The 17,999-nt window shown below is 40.5% G+C and overlaps 1 protein-coding gene across 4 annotated transcripts in view; it reads right to left on the bottom strand.

Annotated features, from left to right (window-relative positions):
* LOC121394646 overlaps nucleotides 1-1,744 on the bottom strand; it is a 58,504-nt gene extending 56,760 nt beyond the window's left edge. The window contains exon 1 of one of the 4 annotated variants that reach the window (XM_041566154.1): nucleotides 1,274-1,744. In XM_041566154.1, the coding sequence (XP_041422088.1) occupies nucleotides 1,274-1,353 (80 nt within the window). In that variant the 5' untranslated portion in view covers nucleotides 1,354-1,744. The remainder of the gene's footprint in view (nucleotides 1-1,273) is intronic. The other 3 variants (XM_041566155.1, XM_041566153.1, XM_041566156.1) reach the window with 3 other exon arrangements.
* Between the last annotated feature and the right edge of the window lie 16,255 nt (nucleotides 1,745-17,999).

Raw genomic sequence — 17,999 nt, 5'->3', positions numbered from 1 at the left:
CACGTATTAATTCCACATCCAAAAATTGTATTCTTATTGGATGTACGGTAAACGTGAACTTCACTGGGCTCTCTCTAGTATTCAAATCAGTAACCATTGCACTGAACTCCACCTCCGTGCCCCTCCAGACAATCACCAAATCATCAATGAAACGACGGAAAAAAATCAAATTATCACCATATTTGGGTACAATGTGATGCTGTTCATATTGATGCATAAAAAGATTAGCATATGCCGGCGCCATGGCCGCTCCCATCGCCGTCCCAAGTAGCTGTAAGTAGAATGAATTTTCAAAGCGAAAATAATTTAGCGATAAAGCTAACTCTAACAATTCCAAAACAAAATCAATCGATGGGCCTGCATATAACTCATATTCAAGTAAAGAGCGTCTAACCGCCTCCAACCCTGCTTCATGCGGTATGACAGTATACAAACTGACCACATCCATGCTTGCTAGCATGATGGGTCCATCAGTGGGCAATTTCAACTGTTTAATACACTCCAACAAATGTGGGGTATCCTTAAGATAAGTCTGGGTGCTACGAACCACCGGTTGCAGTATCCTGTCAAGGTAAATTCCAATGGGGTGTAATAATGAACCCCGCCCCGACACTATCGGGCGGCCAGGAGGACACGTCATACTCTTATGAACCTTGGGCAAAGAATACAATAAAGGGCAACTAGGGTGGTCCTGTAACAAAAAATTATTCAGATGTGCATCAATAATGCCCTGTTGAAAAGCCAAATTTACCAATGTATCAACCTTTTTCTTAAATTGGGATATAGGGTCACATTGCAAACATTTATAAACTTTAATATCACTCAATTGGTCTTTGATATCTTTGCTGTAGTCCTGATAATTCAGTATTACAATCCCCCCTCCCTTGTCCGCTGGGCGGATGACAATGTTGGTGTCAGCAGTCAAGGTTTTAATAGCCGCTCTATATATATATATATTGTTAAAGAAACATAAATGAATATTAACAAATCTGATACTGTTGTTAAGAGGTTTCCTTAGTAAAGGTTGCTATTGCTCGGGATTTGGGGGCAACTGACTGGCACAGAAAAACAGGAAGGTCTATATGTATCCAACATGATATTGTGCAGCACTGCAGACTACATTTACACGGTAACAATAATTGAGTCAATGGTGTGACAGTGCCATTCCCTGTTCTAATTGTTCCTAAAAAAAAATATTGATATTCGTTTATGCTTAAAAGTTTTGCTGCAACTATCCTCTTAATCCCGACGGGAAAATTTCACACTTCATTACACTAAATAATCGAATGGAGCCGCTTCCAGGAAGTTGTGTTGTCCAGGCCATGCGATCAAGATGTAGGAGGGATGTGACATCACACCAGTACGGAAACCCTTTTAGGACATTCTCAGGCGAAGTCTCCTGTATGCGCTCTCATAAGGAAGTGGCATGCAGGCAGGCTCGCCTGTTGTTTCCGCACATGTTCAGAGGCTGCAGTCACACCTCTACCCTGGCCATTCCCCATAAGTGTTATTTCTCGGTCCTCAGCCTTCAGTACTCCGTCCTCGACTGTCTTAAAAGGGTTTCCGTACGGCTTTCTCGTGGGTCAGGACGCAGATGTCATCGTCCATTGCATAATCCATGTCAGCTAGAACATAATAATACAGCATCAGCTCACACCGCTTTGAGCACAACCCGCGTGTTATTCTCGCCACAGCTCGCTAATATTACAGAGCCAGACATCTCTGGCCCTGAGCGACAGACAGCAGCAGCGCATGGGCAATGTCAATAATAGAGTAGGCGCTGGGATTACTAGTGTAAGGCGCTGTAAGGAAAAGTAAATGTTTGAGGACCTTATCGACCCGTCCCAGGAGTGACGGCACTTCTGGGTGTCAAAATATGTTACGTACGTGTTAGGCCGGAAGAACGTCCCGGAAATACATGACTTCCGGGAATGCGCTTTGGGTCGGACGGTGGATGGTGTTTAGTCTTCTCACAGTTTGAGTAATCCTCGTAAACGTTTGCTGACCGCCTTTCCAAAATAGCATAAAAACGTTTTGCAGTAATAGCCACTGCTACAAAAGGCTTCCTTATTAAAACTGACTGTTGAGGCAAGTTTGCTTTGACCGAATTGAGAAAGTTGTTGCAATAATTCTCTGAGTATGACGAGACTAGTGTGCAAAGTTTTGAAGATGACCACAGACAGATTGCGTTGTTAGACAGTGCCAGTTTTGTAGAGAAAGTAGCACGTCTCAGAGGAAACAATGTAACTCCTATTAATCCAAACACAAATGGTTATGTGGCAAATTCTTTTTATTAACCAAATGGTTCAAGGTGGAATAAAATGAGGTGTCTGACAAATGACTGATTTTCTTATGTTAGCTGTAGTCATGAGAAAGCTTTCCATTCAACCACAGCTAGCGTTGCCACCTGGCCTGTATTTTACTGGCCTGGCCAGTAAAAATGATGGTTGATTCCAATGTTCTTAATAGTGAAAAAAGATAAATATATAGGAAGGCCGGTAATTTTTCCAGAAAAGGTGACAACCCTAACAACAACCCAAATAGTTATTCCTTCCCCAGCCATGAAGGCCACATTTACAGTAACAAAAATCGCTCCAGGGAGACATAAATTGAAATAATTTTTTAAAAATGTTTCACTGTTCACTGTTTTATCAGGTTTGGCTAGTAATCTCAATAGTAAAGTTTATTTGTGGCATGAAGGAAAATGCAAGTGAGTCGAAATAAATATGAAAATAAATTATTTGTGTCGTTGTATTCCTGTTCCTGCTATGAAGTAATAAATGTTTTATCTAAAAACAAGGTAGTTTGAGATTTGAAAGGAAAAAAAATACTACAACTGTGACACAAGTTGTCATGTTTTCTAGAAGAGCCACTGTGATATATCACACTTTTATTTATAACAAATTCAAAATAAACTTAGAACATAGACAAGTAGGTTTCCAAAAACCTAAATGTAGTCTAAACATATATTTCAATTAGATTTACACATTCCTTGTTTAAATATCTATATTATAGACAGCTAAGAATAACTTTAGAGGTTTTGGCTTCTTGGGGCCCTTACACACCCTGGGCACCTCAGCAGTCGCTAGGCTTAGTGTCACATGTTGATGTCGGGGCAGAAGAGTATTGAGTTATCTCCAGCATTTATACACTGCTGGAGAAAATGCAATGTGGCCCTAAGCATCACAGCTACACTAGAACCTGACTTGCAGTGCCTGTTGACATCACTAGCATTATCATGTCACTGTTTCGAGAAAGTATTATGAATGCTCCTTCTATCTTGGCTGTTTGCCACAGACTTGGCATGATGTGAAAAATCCTATGATACTTACGGGCAGATTTATCAAGGGTCGAAGTGAATTCGAGGGAATTTTCGAAGTAAAAAATATGGAATTCAAAGTAATTTTTTGGATACTTCAACCATCGAATAGGATACTATGACTTCAAATTTACTCCAACTTCAATTCGAATTGTCAAATTCGGTAACAAATCCTTTGACTGCTATATTCAAAGTATTTCTTAATTCGTAATTCGACCCTTGATAAATCTGCCCCTTAATGTGATTTTTGGTTCTATTACCAAAACAGGAGTGGGCAACAATGGCTTAACCTGTCCCATACTAAGGAGGCATAATCTCATACAATGTATTAGACTGCTTGTAACACCAAATACAACTTGTTTAGCCAAAAGTTCGATAAGTTTTAATGTGGCAATGCCTGCCAATGTGTGGAAAATTGTAATGTTTTTTTTACACAGCATAATAAATAGACCATCTGTTTTGATTGCTGTGGCTTGTGGCAATGGTCAGAATGCAACTACCTGCCCTGGATTGCTTCCCATGCTGTTTAATGATTCTAATGCTAGAGGACTTGTGGCCCTTTCCTTTATGAAGAAGCACAGATAATATTCCTTGATATGCCCAAAAAAGTATATGGTTGAAAATGGTTTTGATATGGCCAAAAAAAAGTATATGGTTTAAAATGGTTTTGATTAGATACATCCTACTATTTTCCTACCGGCTTGATCATGTGAACCATGATGTCATAATGGTGCCTCCAGATAAACAACTGGCTTACACAATGCGTGATCATGTGACCACTGATGTCATAATGCTTGCTCCAGATAAACAATATCTGGTGTCTGTTAGTTGCGTCAGTGTGAGAGAGATAGCTGAAGAGTGTAGATGTGCAGGTAAGAGATCTTCGATATTTTCATATTTTTAGGAGATTTTAAATACACAAGGGCATCATGGCCATTCACACCACTTAGGTATTGTGCTAAAAGAGGATCCAGTGTTCCCCACACCACAGTTTCTCCAAAAGGACTGAAAACATGGTTTAGTTATAAGATGAATGCAGGGGAGTTAAACAGCCATTATAGATAGTTGAATGCATCAGATTATCCCCCCTAACAAGTAGCAGGAAGATGTGTACAACAAATTCCTTTACTTTGGCTGCCAACAACCTACTTTATAGGTAGTTGGCAAAGGGGTTAACATAATGACAAAAGTGTAGAATTTATGTTTAAGCATTCCGTTAGCTAGGAGAAAGCTGCATTATTACCAGAGTAGTGTGGTGGTTTAGAAGGCCAAGGGTTAAAAGATCCAAATAGAAGGCATGATAGTACATTACTTACATTGTGGGGAGGAACAGGCAAAGGTGGGCTTAAAGCAGAAACAAAGAGGTAGCAGAAGGACAGGAGCAGGAGAGGGGCTGAGAATAGGCAGCAAACCTAGCAGAAAAGCTTTGGGATGGTCCATTTTGAAGTGGTGCTAGCCCCAGGATTTAAGCCTTGCTTAAACTTGTGGCAACTTTTTAATGGAAATCTTAAGAAATGTGTTCATATAACAAAGAACAAAACAATATATATATATATATATATATATATATATATATATATATATATATATATATATATATATATATATATATATATAAAATTCTAATGCTAGAGGACTTATGGCCCTTTCCTTTATGAAGAAGCACTGATTGATAATATTCCTTGATATGCCCAAAACAAGTATATGGTTTATAACTGTTTTGATTAGATGCATCCTACTATTTTCCTACCGTCTTTTTCTATAATTGATCATGTGACCACTGATGTCATAATCATCACTCCAGATAAACAACTGGCTTACTCAATGTGTGATCATGTGACCACTGATGTCATAATGGTCACTGCAGATTAACAACTGGCTTACTCAATGATGTCATAATGATAGCATTGATGTCATAATGCTTGCTCCAGTTAAACAATATCTGGTATCTGTCACTTGTGTCAGTGTGAGAGAGGAAGCTGAAGAGTGCAGATGTGCAGATAAGAGACCTTCAATATTTTCATATTTTTAAATACATGAGGGCATCATGGCCATTCACACCACTTAGATATTGTGCTAAAAGAGGATCCAGTGTTCCCCACACCACAGTTTCTCCAAAAGGACTGATTCAAAACATTGATTAGTTATGAGTTAAATGCAGGGTAGTTAAACAGACATTATAGACGGTTGAATGCATCAGATTATCCCCCCTAACTGCTAATATCTAGGATAGCCTATGCATTATTTCCTCCTTGACTTTGCACTATTTCTATTATGGAGTCTGTACATGCCACATACTTTGAATAACCTCTGCAAATTTGGTATTGAACTGTTCAGTGGACCCCTGGCATTCATATTTAGGACGTTTAATCTGGTAATTTAATCACCTGTATGAGAGGTGTAGTAACTGAATTTTAAAATTCGAAAATATCATCCCATTTGGGGCTGAACAGTGTGGAAATAGATACAGCAATGTGATAACATTTTCAGAAAGGGCTGCATCTGTGCTGAAAAAATGGCAATATGAATTAGGATTTGTGTTTATCTCTTTGGTCTAGTTTGTGATGAATTTTGTGTATCAACTTTTGTGTTATAGCAAATAATGTCTATGGATTGTTCATCTCTATAAAATTCATGAAAGACCTTAAAGTGATTGTTCACCTTTGACATAACTTTTAGTAAGATGTAGAAAGTGATATTCTGTAGCAATCTACCGTTGATTTTCATTTTTTACTGTTTGTAGTTTTTGTGTTATAGCTTTTTATTCAACAGTTCTCCAATTTACAGTTTCAGCAGTCTGGTGGCTAGGGTCCAAAATACCATGCACTGATATGAATAAGAGGCTAAAATATGAATTAGGAGAGGGCCTGAATAAAAAGATGAGAAATAGAAATTAGCAATAACAAAACATTTGTAGCCTTATAGAGCATTTGCTATTTTATATCAGGACAGTAAGCCCCATTTGAAAGCTGTAAAGAGTCACAAGAAAAAGGCAAATAATTCAGAAACTATACAAAATAAATAAATAAGACCAATTAAAAAGTTGATTGGAATTGACCATATAACATACCAAAAGTTAACTTAAAGGTGAACCACACCTTGAAATAATTATATCACTGTGGTAGCTGTTCAAACCATGCTGTGGAAAACACATCACTTTAAAAAAGACTACCTTAGCCTTTTTCATGTGTTTGTGGTAAGGTAGGATTAAGGGAAACACAGGGATGGAGAGGAGTGAGCACACAGGTCACACCATTGTGATTTCATTTGTTTTAGAATCATACTGGAGCAAAGTGACGGGACCCGCTGGCAAAGTTGTTTTACGTCAGACTTGAAATAGTGTTACGGTTTGTCTACATCCACATCTTTTTTTAAACACATGACCAAAAATATTTAATATTTTCATTAGTGTCTTGGATTTATCTCTTGATATTGCTGTATTATGCAATAAGCTTTTTGCAAAAACATACCCGTATCATGTGTTCTTATTTTTTGTCCCATTTATTCATTAAAATATTTATGTAGTGTTTGCTGGTGTGCTCCTGTAGCCAATGTGATGCCATGTATTGGGAGGTCATAGGTGGAAATAGGCAAGTTTAGAGTCTTCTTGCTAATACAGGGGAGGAGAGGGGTGGCATCGGTGGGGCAACCCATGTGCCTGCAGCATTTGCTTGGTGCACAGGTCGCTCCATTGCCCTTTCTTGCTCTAGTATAATCTTGGAGCAAAGTAAACGACCTGCTGGTAATTTTTTTTACTTCTGACTTTAAATAGTATTGTGCTTTGTCTACATCCTCATCTTTTCACACATAACCAAAATTATTTAACATTTCGATTATTGTGTTGAATTCATCTCTTGATATAACTATCTTATGCCAAAAAGCTTTTTGCAAAAGCATACTCATATCATATTTTCTTATAATTTATCATGTTTATTGATTAGAAAATGTTTGTATAGTGTGCTGGAGTGCTCCTGTAGCCAATGTGATGCCATGTATAAGGAGGTTAATCTTGCGGCCCTCGTGCTGCAGTGGATTGACTGGCAGTCAGTCTGGGTGTGGGACCGTGCCATCCGGTACTGACTAAGAATAGGGACAGTGTTAAATTAGTGTTAGGGAGGTCCACCCCCATCCCAACCCCAATTCTAATCCCACAGGCAGTCTGGGTGGTGAAGCCAGCCATCTGCAAAGACTGTCTTAGAGTTATGGACTAGAATAGGGACAATGTTAGGGGCATTGCATCAGATTGCATGAAAAATATTCTTTATCTTTCAAATAAAAATGATATAGAGTTATAGTCACTCTTCATGCAGAGAGTGCCTTTTTGAGATTCCTATAGATCTTTATGTTCTTGTGGTGGTCATTTGAACTTGATGCAGTGTAGTCAAAGGTGCAAACAAACATTTTTATAGCATTATCAAACATACAGGGGCGGAGAGGAGTGGCGTCAGTGGGGGTGACCTGTGTGCCTGCTTCACTTGCTTGGCACACAGGTCGCTCCATTGCCCTCTCGCTTGCTCTAAGGTCATCCTGGAGCAAAGTGAAGGGACCCGCTGGCAATGTTTTTTACTGCTAACTTTAAATAGAGTTGCGCCTTGTTTGCATCCACATCTTTTTTCACACATGACCAAATATATTGCAAATTTTAATTATTGTCTTTAATTTATCTCTAGATATAACTATCTTATGGGTATGTTTTTGCAAAAAAGGTTATTGCATATCAGGTTTTCTTATTGTTTTTCCCAATTTAAGTATTTAAAAAAGTATGGAGAGTGTGCTGATATGCTCCTGTAGCCAATGTGATGCCATGTATCGGGAGGTCAATCTGGTTGTACTTGTGCTACCGTGTATTGACTGCCAGTTAGTTTGGGTGTGTGACTGTGCCATCCTGTACTGACTAAGAATAGGGACAGTGTTAGCTTAGTGTTAGGGAGGTCAATCCCACACCCCCATCCAAACCCCAATCCTGAAAACAATCCCAATCCCACAGACAGTCTGGGTGGTGAAGCCAGCCATCCGCAATGACTGGCTTAGAGTTAGGGACTAGTACAGGGACAGAGTTAGGGGCATGGCATCAAATTGATAGGAGTCACGCACACTTTTCACTTCCCAATACTAACAATTCTTTATCTCTAGAAAAAAATTAAGAACGTAAGTATATTTATGTTGACTAAGAATGTGTTTAGATGCAGAGTGTGTCCTTTTACGTTTTCTATAGTTCTTTATGTTCTTGTGGTGGTCATTTGAACTTGATGCGGTGTGGACAAAGGTGCAAACAAACATTTTTATAGCATTATCAAACATACAGGGGCGGAGAGGGGTGGCGTCAGTGGGGGTGACCTGTGTGCCTGCTTCACTTGCTTGGCACACAGGTCGCTCCATTGCCCTCTCGCTTGCTCTAGGGTCATCCTGGAGCAAAGTGAAGGGACCCGCTGGCAATGTTTTTTACTGCTAACTTTAAATAGTGTTGTGCCTTGTTTGCATCCACATCTTTTTTCACACATGACCAAATATATTGCAAATTTTAATTATTGTCTTTAATTTATCTCTAGATATAACTGTCTTATGGGTATGTTTTTGCAAAAAAGGTTATTGCATATCAGGTTTTCTTATTGTTTTTCCCAATTTAAGTATTTAAAAAAGTATGGAGAGTGTGCTGATATGCTCCTGTAGCCAATGTGATGCCATGTATCGGGAGGTCAATCTGGTTGTACTTGTGCTACCGTGTATTGACTGCCAGTTAGTTTGGGTGTGTGACTGTGCCATCCTGTACTGACTAAGAATAGGGACAGTGTTAGCTTAGTGTTAGGGAGGTCAATCCCACACCCCCATCCAAACCCCAATCCTGAAAACAATCCCAATCCCACAGCCAGTCTGGGTGGTGAAGCCAGCCATCCGCAATGACTGGCTTAGAGTTAGGGACTAGTATAGGGACAGAGTTAGGGGCATGGCATCAAATTGATAGGAGTCACGCACACTTTTCACTTCCCAATACTAACAATTCTTTATCTCTAGAAAAAAATTAAGAACGTAAGTATATTTATGTTGACTAAGAATGTGTTTAGATGCAGAGTGTGTCCTTTTACGTTTTCTATAGTTCTTTATGTTCTTGTGGTGGTCATTTGAACTTGATGCGGTGTGGACAAAGGTGCAAACAAACATTTTTATAGCATTATCAAACATACAGGGGCGGAGAGGGGTGGCGTCAGTGGGGGTGACCTGTGTGCCTGCTTCACTTGCTTGGCACACAGGTCGCTCCATTGCCCTCTCGCTTGCTCTAGGGTCATCCTGGAGCAAAGTGAAGGGACCCGCTGGCAATGTTTTTTACTGCTAACTTTAAATAGTGTTGTGCCTTGTTTGCATCCACATCTTTTTCACACATGACCAAATATATTGCAAATTTTAATTATTGTCTTTAATTTATCTCTAGATATAACTGTCTTATGGGTATGTTTTTGCAAAAAAGGTTATTGCATATCAGGTTTTCTTATTGTTTTTCCCAATTTAAGTATTTAAAAAAGTATGGAGAGTGTGCTGATATGCTCCTGTAGCCAATGTGATGCCATGTATCGGGAGGTCAATCTGGTTGTACTTGTGCTACCGTGTATTGACTGCCAGTTAGTTTGGGTGTGTGACTGTGCCATCCTGTACTGACTAAGAATAGGGACAGTGTTAGCTTAGTGTTAGGGAGGTCAATCCCACACCCCCATCCAAACCCCAATCCTGAAAACAATCCCAATCCCACAGCCAGTCTGGGTGGTGAAGCCAGCCATCCGCAATGACTGGCTTAGAGTTAGGGACTAGTATAGGGACAGAGTTAGGGGCATGGCATCAAATTGATAGGAGTCACGCACACTTTTCACTTCCCAATACTAACAATTCTTTATCTCTAGAAAAAAATTAAGAACGTAAGTATATTTATGTTGACTAAGAATGTGTTTAGATGCAGAGTGTGTCCTTTTACGTTTTCTATAGTTCTTTATGTTCTTGTGGTGGTCATTTGAACTTGATGCGGTGTGGACAAAGGTGCAAACAAACATTTTTATAGCATTATCAAACATACAGGGGCGGAGAGGGGTGGCGTCAGTGGGGGTGACCTGTGTGCCTGCTTCACTTGCTTGGCACACAGGTCGCTCCATTGCCCTCTCGCTTGCTCTAGGGTCATCCTGGAGCAAAGTGAAGGGACCCGCTGGCAATGTTTTTTACTGCTAACTTTAAATAGTGTTGCGCCTTGTTTGCATCCACATCTTTTTTCACACATGACCAAATATATTGCAAATTTTAATTATTGTCTTTAATTTATCTCTAGATATAACTGTCTTATGGGTATGTTTTTGCAAAAAAGGTTATTGCATATCAGGTTTTCTTATTGTTTTTCCCAATTTAAGTATTTAAAAAAGTATGGAGAGTGTGCTGATATGCTCCTGTAGCCAATGTGATGCCATGTATCGGGAGGTCAATCTGGTTGTACTTGTGCTACCGTGTATTGACTGCCAGTTAGTTTGGGTGTGTGACTGTGCCATCCTGTACTGACTAAGAATAGGGACAGTGTTAGCTTAGTGTTAGGGAGGTCAATCCCACACCCCCATCCAAACCCCAATCCTGAAAACAATCCCAATCCCACAGCCAGTCTGGGTGGTGAAGCCAGCCATCCGCAATGACTGGCTTAGAGTTAGGGACTAGTATAGGGACAGAGTTAGGGGCATGGCATCAAATTGATAGGAGTCACGCACACTTTTCACTTCCCAATACTAACAATTCTTTATCTCTAGAAAAAAATTAAGAACGTAAGTATATTTATGTTGACTAAGAATGTGTTTAGATGCAGAGTGTGTCCTTTTACGTTTTCTATAGTTCTTTATGTTCTTGTGGTGGTCATTTGAACTTGATGCGGTGTGGACAAAGGTGCAAACAAACATTTTTATAGCATTATCAAACATACAGGGGCGGAGAGGGGTGGCGTCAGTGGGGGTGACCTGTGTGCCTGCTTCACTTGCTTGGCACACAGGTCGCTCCATTGCCCTCTCGCTTGCTCTAGGGTCATCCTGGAGCAAAGTGAAGGGACCCGCTGGCAATGTTTTTTACTGCTAACTTTAAATAGTGTTGCGCCTTGTTTGCATCCACATCTTTTTTCACACATGACCAAATATATTGCAAATTTTAATTATTGTCTTTAATTTATCTCTAGATATAACTGTCTTATGGGTATGTTTTTGCAAAAAAGGTTATTGCATATCAGGTTTTCTTATTGTTTTTCCCAATTTAAGTATTTAAAAAAGTATGGAGAGTGTGCTGATATGCTCCTGTAGCCAATGTGATGCCATGTATCGGGAGGTCAATCTGGTTGTACTTGTGCTACCGTGTATTGACTGCCAGTTAGTTTGGGTGTGTGACTGTGCCATCCTGTACTGACTAAGAATAGGGACAGTGTTAGCTTAGTGTTAGGGAGGTCAATCCCACACCCCCATCCAAACCCCAATCCTGAAAACAATCCCAATCCCACAGCCAGTCTGGGTGGTGAAGCCAGCCATCCGCAATGACTGGCTTAGAGTTAGGGACTAGTATAGGGACAGAGTTAGGGGCATGGCATCAAATTGATAGGAGTCACGCACACTTTTCACTTCCCAATACTAACAATTCTTTATCTCTAGAAAAAAATTAAGAACGTAAGTATATTTATGTTGACTAAGAATGTGTTTAGATGCAGAGTGTGTCCTTTTACGTTTTCTATAGTTCTTTATGTTCTTGTGGTGGTCATTTGAACTTGATGCGGTGTGGACAAAGGTGCAAACAAACATTTTTATAGCATTATCAAACATACAGGGGCGGAGAGGGGTGGCGTCAGTGGGGGTGACCTGTGTGCCTGCTTCACTTGCTTGGCACACAGGTCGCTCCATTGCCCTCTCGCTTGCTCTAGGGTCATCCTGGAGCAAAGTGAAGGGACCCGCTGGCAATGTTTTTTACTGCTAACTTTAAATAGTGTTGCGCCTTGTTTGCATCCACATCTTTTTTCACACATGACCAAATATATTGCAAATTTTAATTATTGTCTTTAATTTATCTCTAGATATAACTGTCTTATGGGTATGTTTTTGCAAAAAAGGTTATTGCATATCAGGTTTTCTTATTGTTTTTCCCAATTTAAGTATTTAAAAAAGTATGGAGAGTGTGCTGATATGCTCCTGTAGCCAATGTGATGCCATGTATCGGGAGGTCAATCTGGTTGTACTTGTGCTACCGTGTATTGACTGCCAGTTAGTTTGGGTGTGTGACTGTGCCATCCTGTACTGACTAAGAATAGGGACAGTGTTAGCTTAGTGTTAGGGAGGTCAATCCCACACCCCCATCCAAACCCCAATCCTGAAAACAATCCCAATCCCACAGCCAGTCTGGGTGGTGAAGCCAGCCATCCGCAATGACTGGCTTAGAGTTAGGGACTAGTATAGGGACAGAGTTAGGGGCATGGCATCAAATTGATAGGAGTCACGCACACTTTTCACTTCCCAATACTAACAATTCTTTATCTCTAGAAAAAAATTAAGAACGTAAGTATATTTATGTTGACTAAGAATGTGTTTAGATGCAGAGTGTGTCCTTTTACGTTTTCTATAGTTCTTTATGTTCTTGTGGTGGTCATTTGAACTTGATGCGGTGTGGACAAAGGTGCAAACAAACATTTTTATAGCATTATCAAACATACAGGGGCGGAGAGGGGTGGCGTCAGTGGGGGTGACCTGTGTGCCTGCTTCACTTGCTTGGCACACAGGTCGCTCCATTGCCCTCTCGCTTGCTCTAGGGTCATCCTGGAGCAAAGTGAAGGGACCCGCTGGCAATGTTTTTTACTGCTAACTTTAAATAGTGTTGCGCCTTGTTTGCATCCACATCTTTTTTCACACATGACCAAATATATTGCAAATTTTAATTATTGTCTTTAATTTATCTCTAGATATAACTGTCTTATGGGTATGTTTTTGCAAAAAAGGTTATTGCATATCAGGTTTTCTTATTGTTTTTCCCAATTTAAGTATTTAAAAAAGTATGGAGAGTGTGCTGATATGCTCCTGTAGCCAATGTGATGCCATGTATCGGGAGGTCAATCTGGTTGTACTTGTGCTACCGTGTATTGACTGCCAGTTAGTTTGGGTGTGTGACTGTGCCATCCTGTACTGACTAAGAATAGGGACAGTGTTAGCTTAGTGTTAGGGAGGTCAATCCCACACCCCCATCCAAACCCCAATCCTGAAAACAATCCCAATCCCACAGCCAGTCTGGGTGGTGAAGCCAGCCATCCGCAATGACTGGCTTAGAGTTAGGGACTAGTATAGGGACAGAGTTAGGGGCATGGCATCAAATTGATAGGAGTCACGCACACTTTTCACTTCCCAATACTAACAATTCTTTATCTCTAGAAAAAAATTAAGAACGTAAGTATATTTATGTTGACTAAGAATGTGTTTAGATGCAGAGTGTGTCCTTTTACGTTTTCTATAGTTCTTTATGTTCTTGTGGTGGTCATTTGAACTTGATGCGGTGTGGACAAAGGTGCAAACAAACATTTTTATAGCATTATCAAACATACAGGGGCGGAGAGGGGTGGCGTCAGTGGGGGTGACCTGTGTGCCTGCTTCACTTGCTTGGCACACAGGTCGCTCCATTGCCCTCTCGCTTGCTCTAGGGTCATCCTGGAGCAAAGTGAAGGGACCCGCTGGCAATGTTTTTTACTGCTAACTTTAAATAGTGTTGCGCCTTGTTTGCATCCACATCTTTTTTCACACATGACCAAATATATTGCAAATTTTAATTATTGTCTTTAATTTATCTCTAGATATAACTGTCTTATGGGTATGTTTTTGCAAAAAAGGTTATTGCATATCAGGTTTTCTTATTGTTTTTCCCAATTTAAGTATTTAAAAAAGTATGGAGAGTGTGCTGATATGCTCCTGTAGCCAATGTGATGCCATGTATCGGGAGGTCAATCTGGTTGTACTTGTGCTACCGTGTATTGACTGCCAGTTAGTTTGGGTGTGTGACTGTGCCATCCTGTACTGACTAAGAATAGGGACAGTGTTAGCTTAGTGTTAGGGAGGTCAATCCCACACCCCCATCCAAACCCCAATCCTGAAAACAATCCCAATCCCACAGCCAGTCTGGGTGGTGAAGCCAGCCATCCGCAATGACTGGCTTAGAGTTAGGGACTAGTATAGGGACAGAGTTAGGGGCATGGCATCAAATTGATAGGAGTCACGCACACTTTTCACTTCCCAATACTAACAATTCTTTATCTCTAGAAAAAAATTAAGAACGTAAGTATATTTATGTTGACTAAGAATGTGTTTAGATGCAGAGTGTGTCCTTTTACGTTTTCTATAGTTCTTTATGTTCTTGTGGTGGTCATTTGAACTTGATGCGGTGTGGACAAAGGTGCAAACAAACATTTTTATAGCATTATCAAACATACAGGGGCGGAGAGGGGTGGCGTCAGTGGGGGTGACCTGTGTGCCTGCTTCACTTGCTTGGCACACAGGTCGCTCCATTGCCCTCTCGCTTGCTCTAGGGTCATCCTGGAGCAAAGTGAAGGGACCCGCTGGCAATGTTTTTTACTGCTAACTTTAAATAGTGTTGCGCCTTGTTTGCATCCACATCTTTTTTCACACATGACCAAATATATTGCAAATTTTAATTATTGTCTTTAATTTATCTCTAGATATAACTGTCTTATGGGTATGTTTTTGCAAAAAAGGTTATTGCATATCAGGTTTTCTTATTGTTTTTCCCAATTTAAGTATTTAAAAAAGTATGGAGAGTGTGCTGATATGCTCCTGTAGCCAATGTGATGCCATGTATCGGGAGGTCAATCTGGTTGTACTTGTGCTACCGTGTATTGACTGCCAGTTAGTTTGGGTGTGTGACTGTGCCATCCTGTACTGACTAAGAATAGGGACAGTGTTAGCTTAGTGTTAGGGAGGTCAATCCCACACCCCCATCCAAACCCCAATCCTGAAAACAATCCCAATCCCACAGCCAGTCTGGGTGGTGAAGCCAGCCATCCGCAATGACTGGCTTAGAGTTAGGGACTAGTATAGGGACAGAGTTAGGGGCATGGCATCAAATTGATAGGAGTCACGCACACTTTTCACTTCCCAATACTAACAATTCTTTATCTCTAGAAAAAAATTAAGAACGTAAGTATATTTATGTTGACTAAGAATGTGTTTAGATGCAGAGTGTGTCCTTTTACGTTTTCTATAGTTCTTTATGTTCTTGTGGTGGTCATTTGAACTTGATGCGGTGTGGACAAAGGTGCAAACAAACATTTTTATAGCATTATCAAACATACAGGGGCGGAGAGGGGTGGCGTCAGTGGGGGTGACCTGTGTGCCTGCTTCACTTGCTTGGCACACAGGTCGCTCCATTGCCCTCTCGCTTGCTCTAGGGTCATCCTGGAGCAAAGTGAAGGGACCCGCTGGCAATGTTTTTTACTGCTAACTTTAAATAGTGTTGCGCCTTGTTTGCATCCACATCTTTTTTCACACATGACCAAATATATTGCAAATTTTAATTATTGTCTTTAATTTATCTCTAGATATAACTGTCTTATGGGTATGTTTTTGCAAAAAAGGTTATTGCATATCAGGTTTTCTTATTGTTTTTCCCAATTTAAGTATTTAAAAAAGTATGGAGAGTGTGCTGATATGCTCCTGTAGCCAATGTGATGCCATGTATCGGGAGGTCAATCTGGTTGTACTTGTGCTACCGTGTATTGACTGCCAGTTAGTTTGGGTGTGTGACTGTGCCATCCTGTACTGACTAAGAATAGGGACAGTGTTAGCTTAGTGTTAGGGAGGTCAATCCCACACCCCCATCCAAACCCCAATCCTGAAAACAATCCCAATCCCACAGCCAGTCTGGGTGGTGAAGCCAGCCATCCGCAATGACTGGCTTAGAGTTAGGGACTAGTATAGGGACAGAGTTAGGGGCATGGCATCAAATTGATAGGAGTCACGCACACTTTTCACTTCCCAATACTAACAATTCTTTATCTCTAGAAAAAAATTAAGAACGTAAGTATATTTATGTTGACTAAGAATGTGTTTAGATGCAGAGTGTGTCCTTTTACGTTTTCTATAGTTCTTTATGTTCTTGTGGTGGTCATTTGAACTTGATGCGGTGTGGACAAAGGTGCAAACAAACATTTTTATAGCATTATCAAACATACAGGGGCGGAGAGGGGTGGCGTCAGTGGGGGTGACCTGTGTGCCTGCTTCACTTGCTTGGCACACAGGTCGCTCCATTGCCCTCTCGCTTGCTCTAAGGTCATCCTGGAGCAAAGTGAAGGGACCCGCTGGCAATGTTTTTTACTGCTAACTTTAAATAGTGTTGCGCCTTGTTTGCATCCACATCTTTTTTCACACATGACCAAATATATTGCAAATTTTAATTATTGTCTTTAATTTATCTCTAGATATAACTGTCTTATGGGTATGTTTTTGCAAAAAAGGTTATTGCATATCAGGTTTTCTTATTGTTTTTCCCAATTTAAGTATTTAAAAAAGTATGGAGAGTGTGCTGATATGCTCCTGTAGCCAATGTGATGCCATGTATCGGGAGGTCAATCTGGTTGTACTTGTGCTACCGTGTATTGACTGCCAGTTAGTTTGGGTGTGTGACTGTGCCATCCTGTACTGACTAAGAATAGGGACAGTGTTAGCTTAGTGTTAGGGAGGTCAATCCCACACCCCCATCCAAACCCCAATCCTGAAAACAATCCCAATCCCACAGCCAGTCTGGGTGGTGAAGCCAGCCATCCGCAATGACTGGCTTAGAGTTAGGGACTAGTATAGGGACAGAGTTAGGGGCATGGCATCAAATTGATAGGAGTCACGCACACTTTTCACTTCCCAATACTAACAATTCTTTATCTCTAGAAAAAAATTAAGAACGTAAGTATATTTATGTTGACTAAGAATGTGTTTAGATGCAGAGTGTGTCCTTTTACGTTTTCTATAGTTCTTTATGTTCTTGTGGTGGTCATTTGAACTTGATGCGGTGTGGACAAAGGTGCAAACAAACATTTTTATAGCATTATCAAACATACAGGGGCGGAGAGGGGTGGCGTCAGTGGGGGTGACCTGTGTGCCTGCTTCACTTGCTTGGCACACAGGTCGCTCCATTGCCCTCTCGCTTGCTCTAAGGTCATCCTGGAGCAAAGTGAAGGGACCCGCTGGCAATGTTTTTTACTGCTAACTTTAAATAGAGTTGCGCCTTGTTTGCATCCACATCTTTTTTCACACATGACCAAATATATTGCAAATTTTAATTATTGTCTTTAATTTATCTCTAGATATAACTGTCTTATGGGTATGTTTTTGCAAAAAAGGTTATTGCATATCAGGTTTTCTTATTGTTTTTCCCAATTTAAGTATTTAAAAAAGTATGGAGAGTGTGCTGATATGCTCCTGTAGCCAATGTGATGCCATGTATCGGGAGGTCAATCTGGTTGTACTTGTGCTACCGTGTATTGACTGCCAGTTAGTTTGGGTGTGTGACTGTGCCATCCTGTACTGACTAAGAATAGGGACAGTGTTAGCTTAGTGTTAGGGAGGTCAATCCCACACCCCCATCCAAACCCCAATCCTGAAAACAATCCCAATCCCACAGCCAGTCTGGGTGGTGAAGCCAGCCA

The sequence above is a fragment of the Xenopus laevis genome, chromosome 6L, assembly GCF_017654675.1.
Source record: "Xenopus laevis strain J_2021 chromosome 6L, Xenopus_laevis_v10.1, whole genome shotgun sequence".
Taxonomy (NCBI): Eukaryota; Metazoa; Chordata; class Amphibia; order Anura; family Pipidae; genus Xenopus; species Xenopus laevis.
Note: the sequence above shows the minus strand (reverse complement) of the source record. Positions and strands in the feature narration are given on the sequence as shown.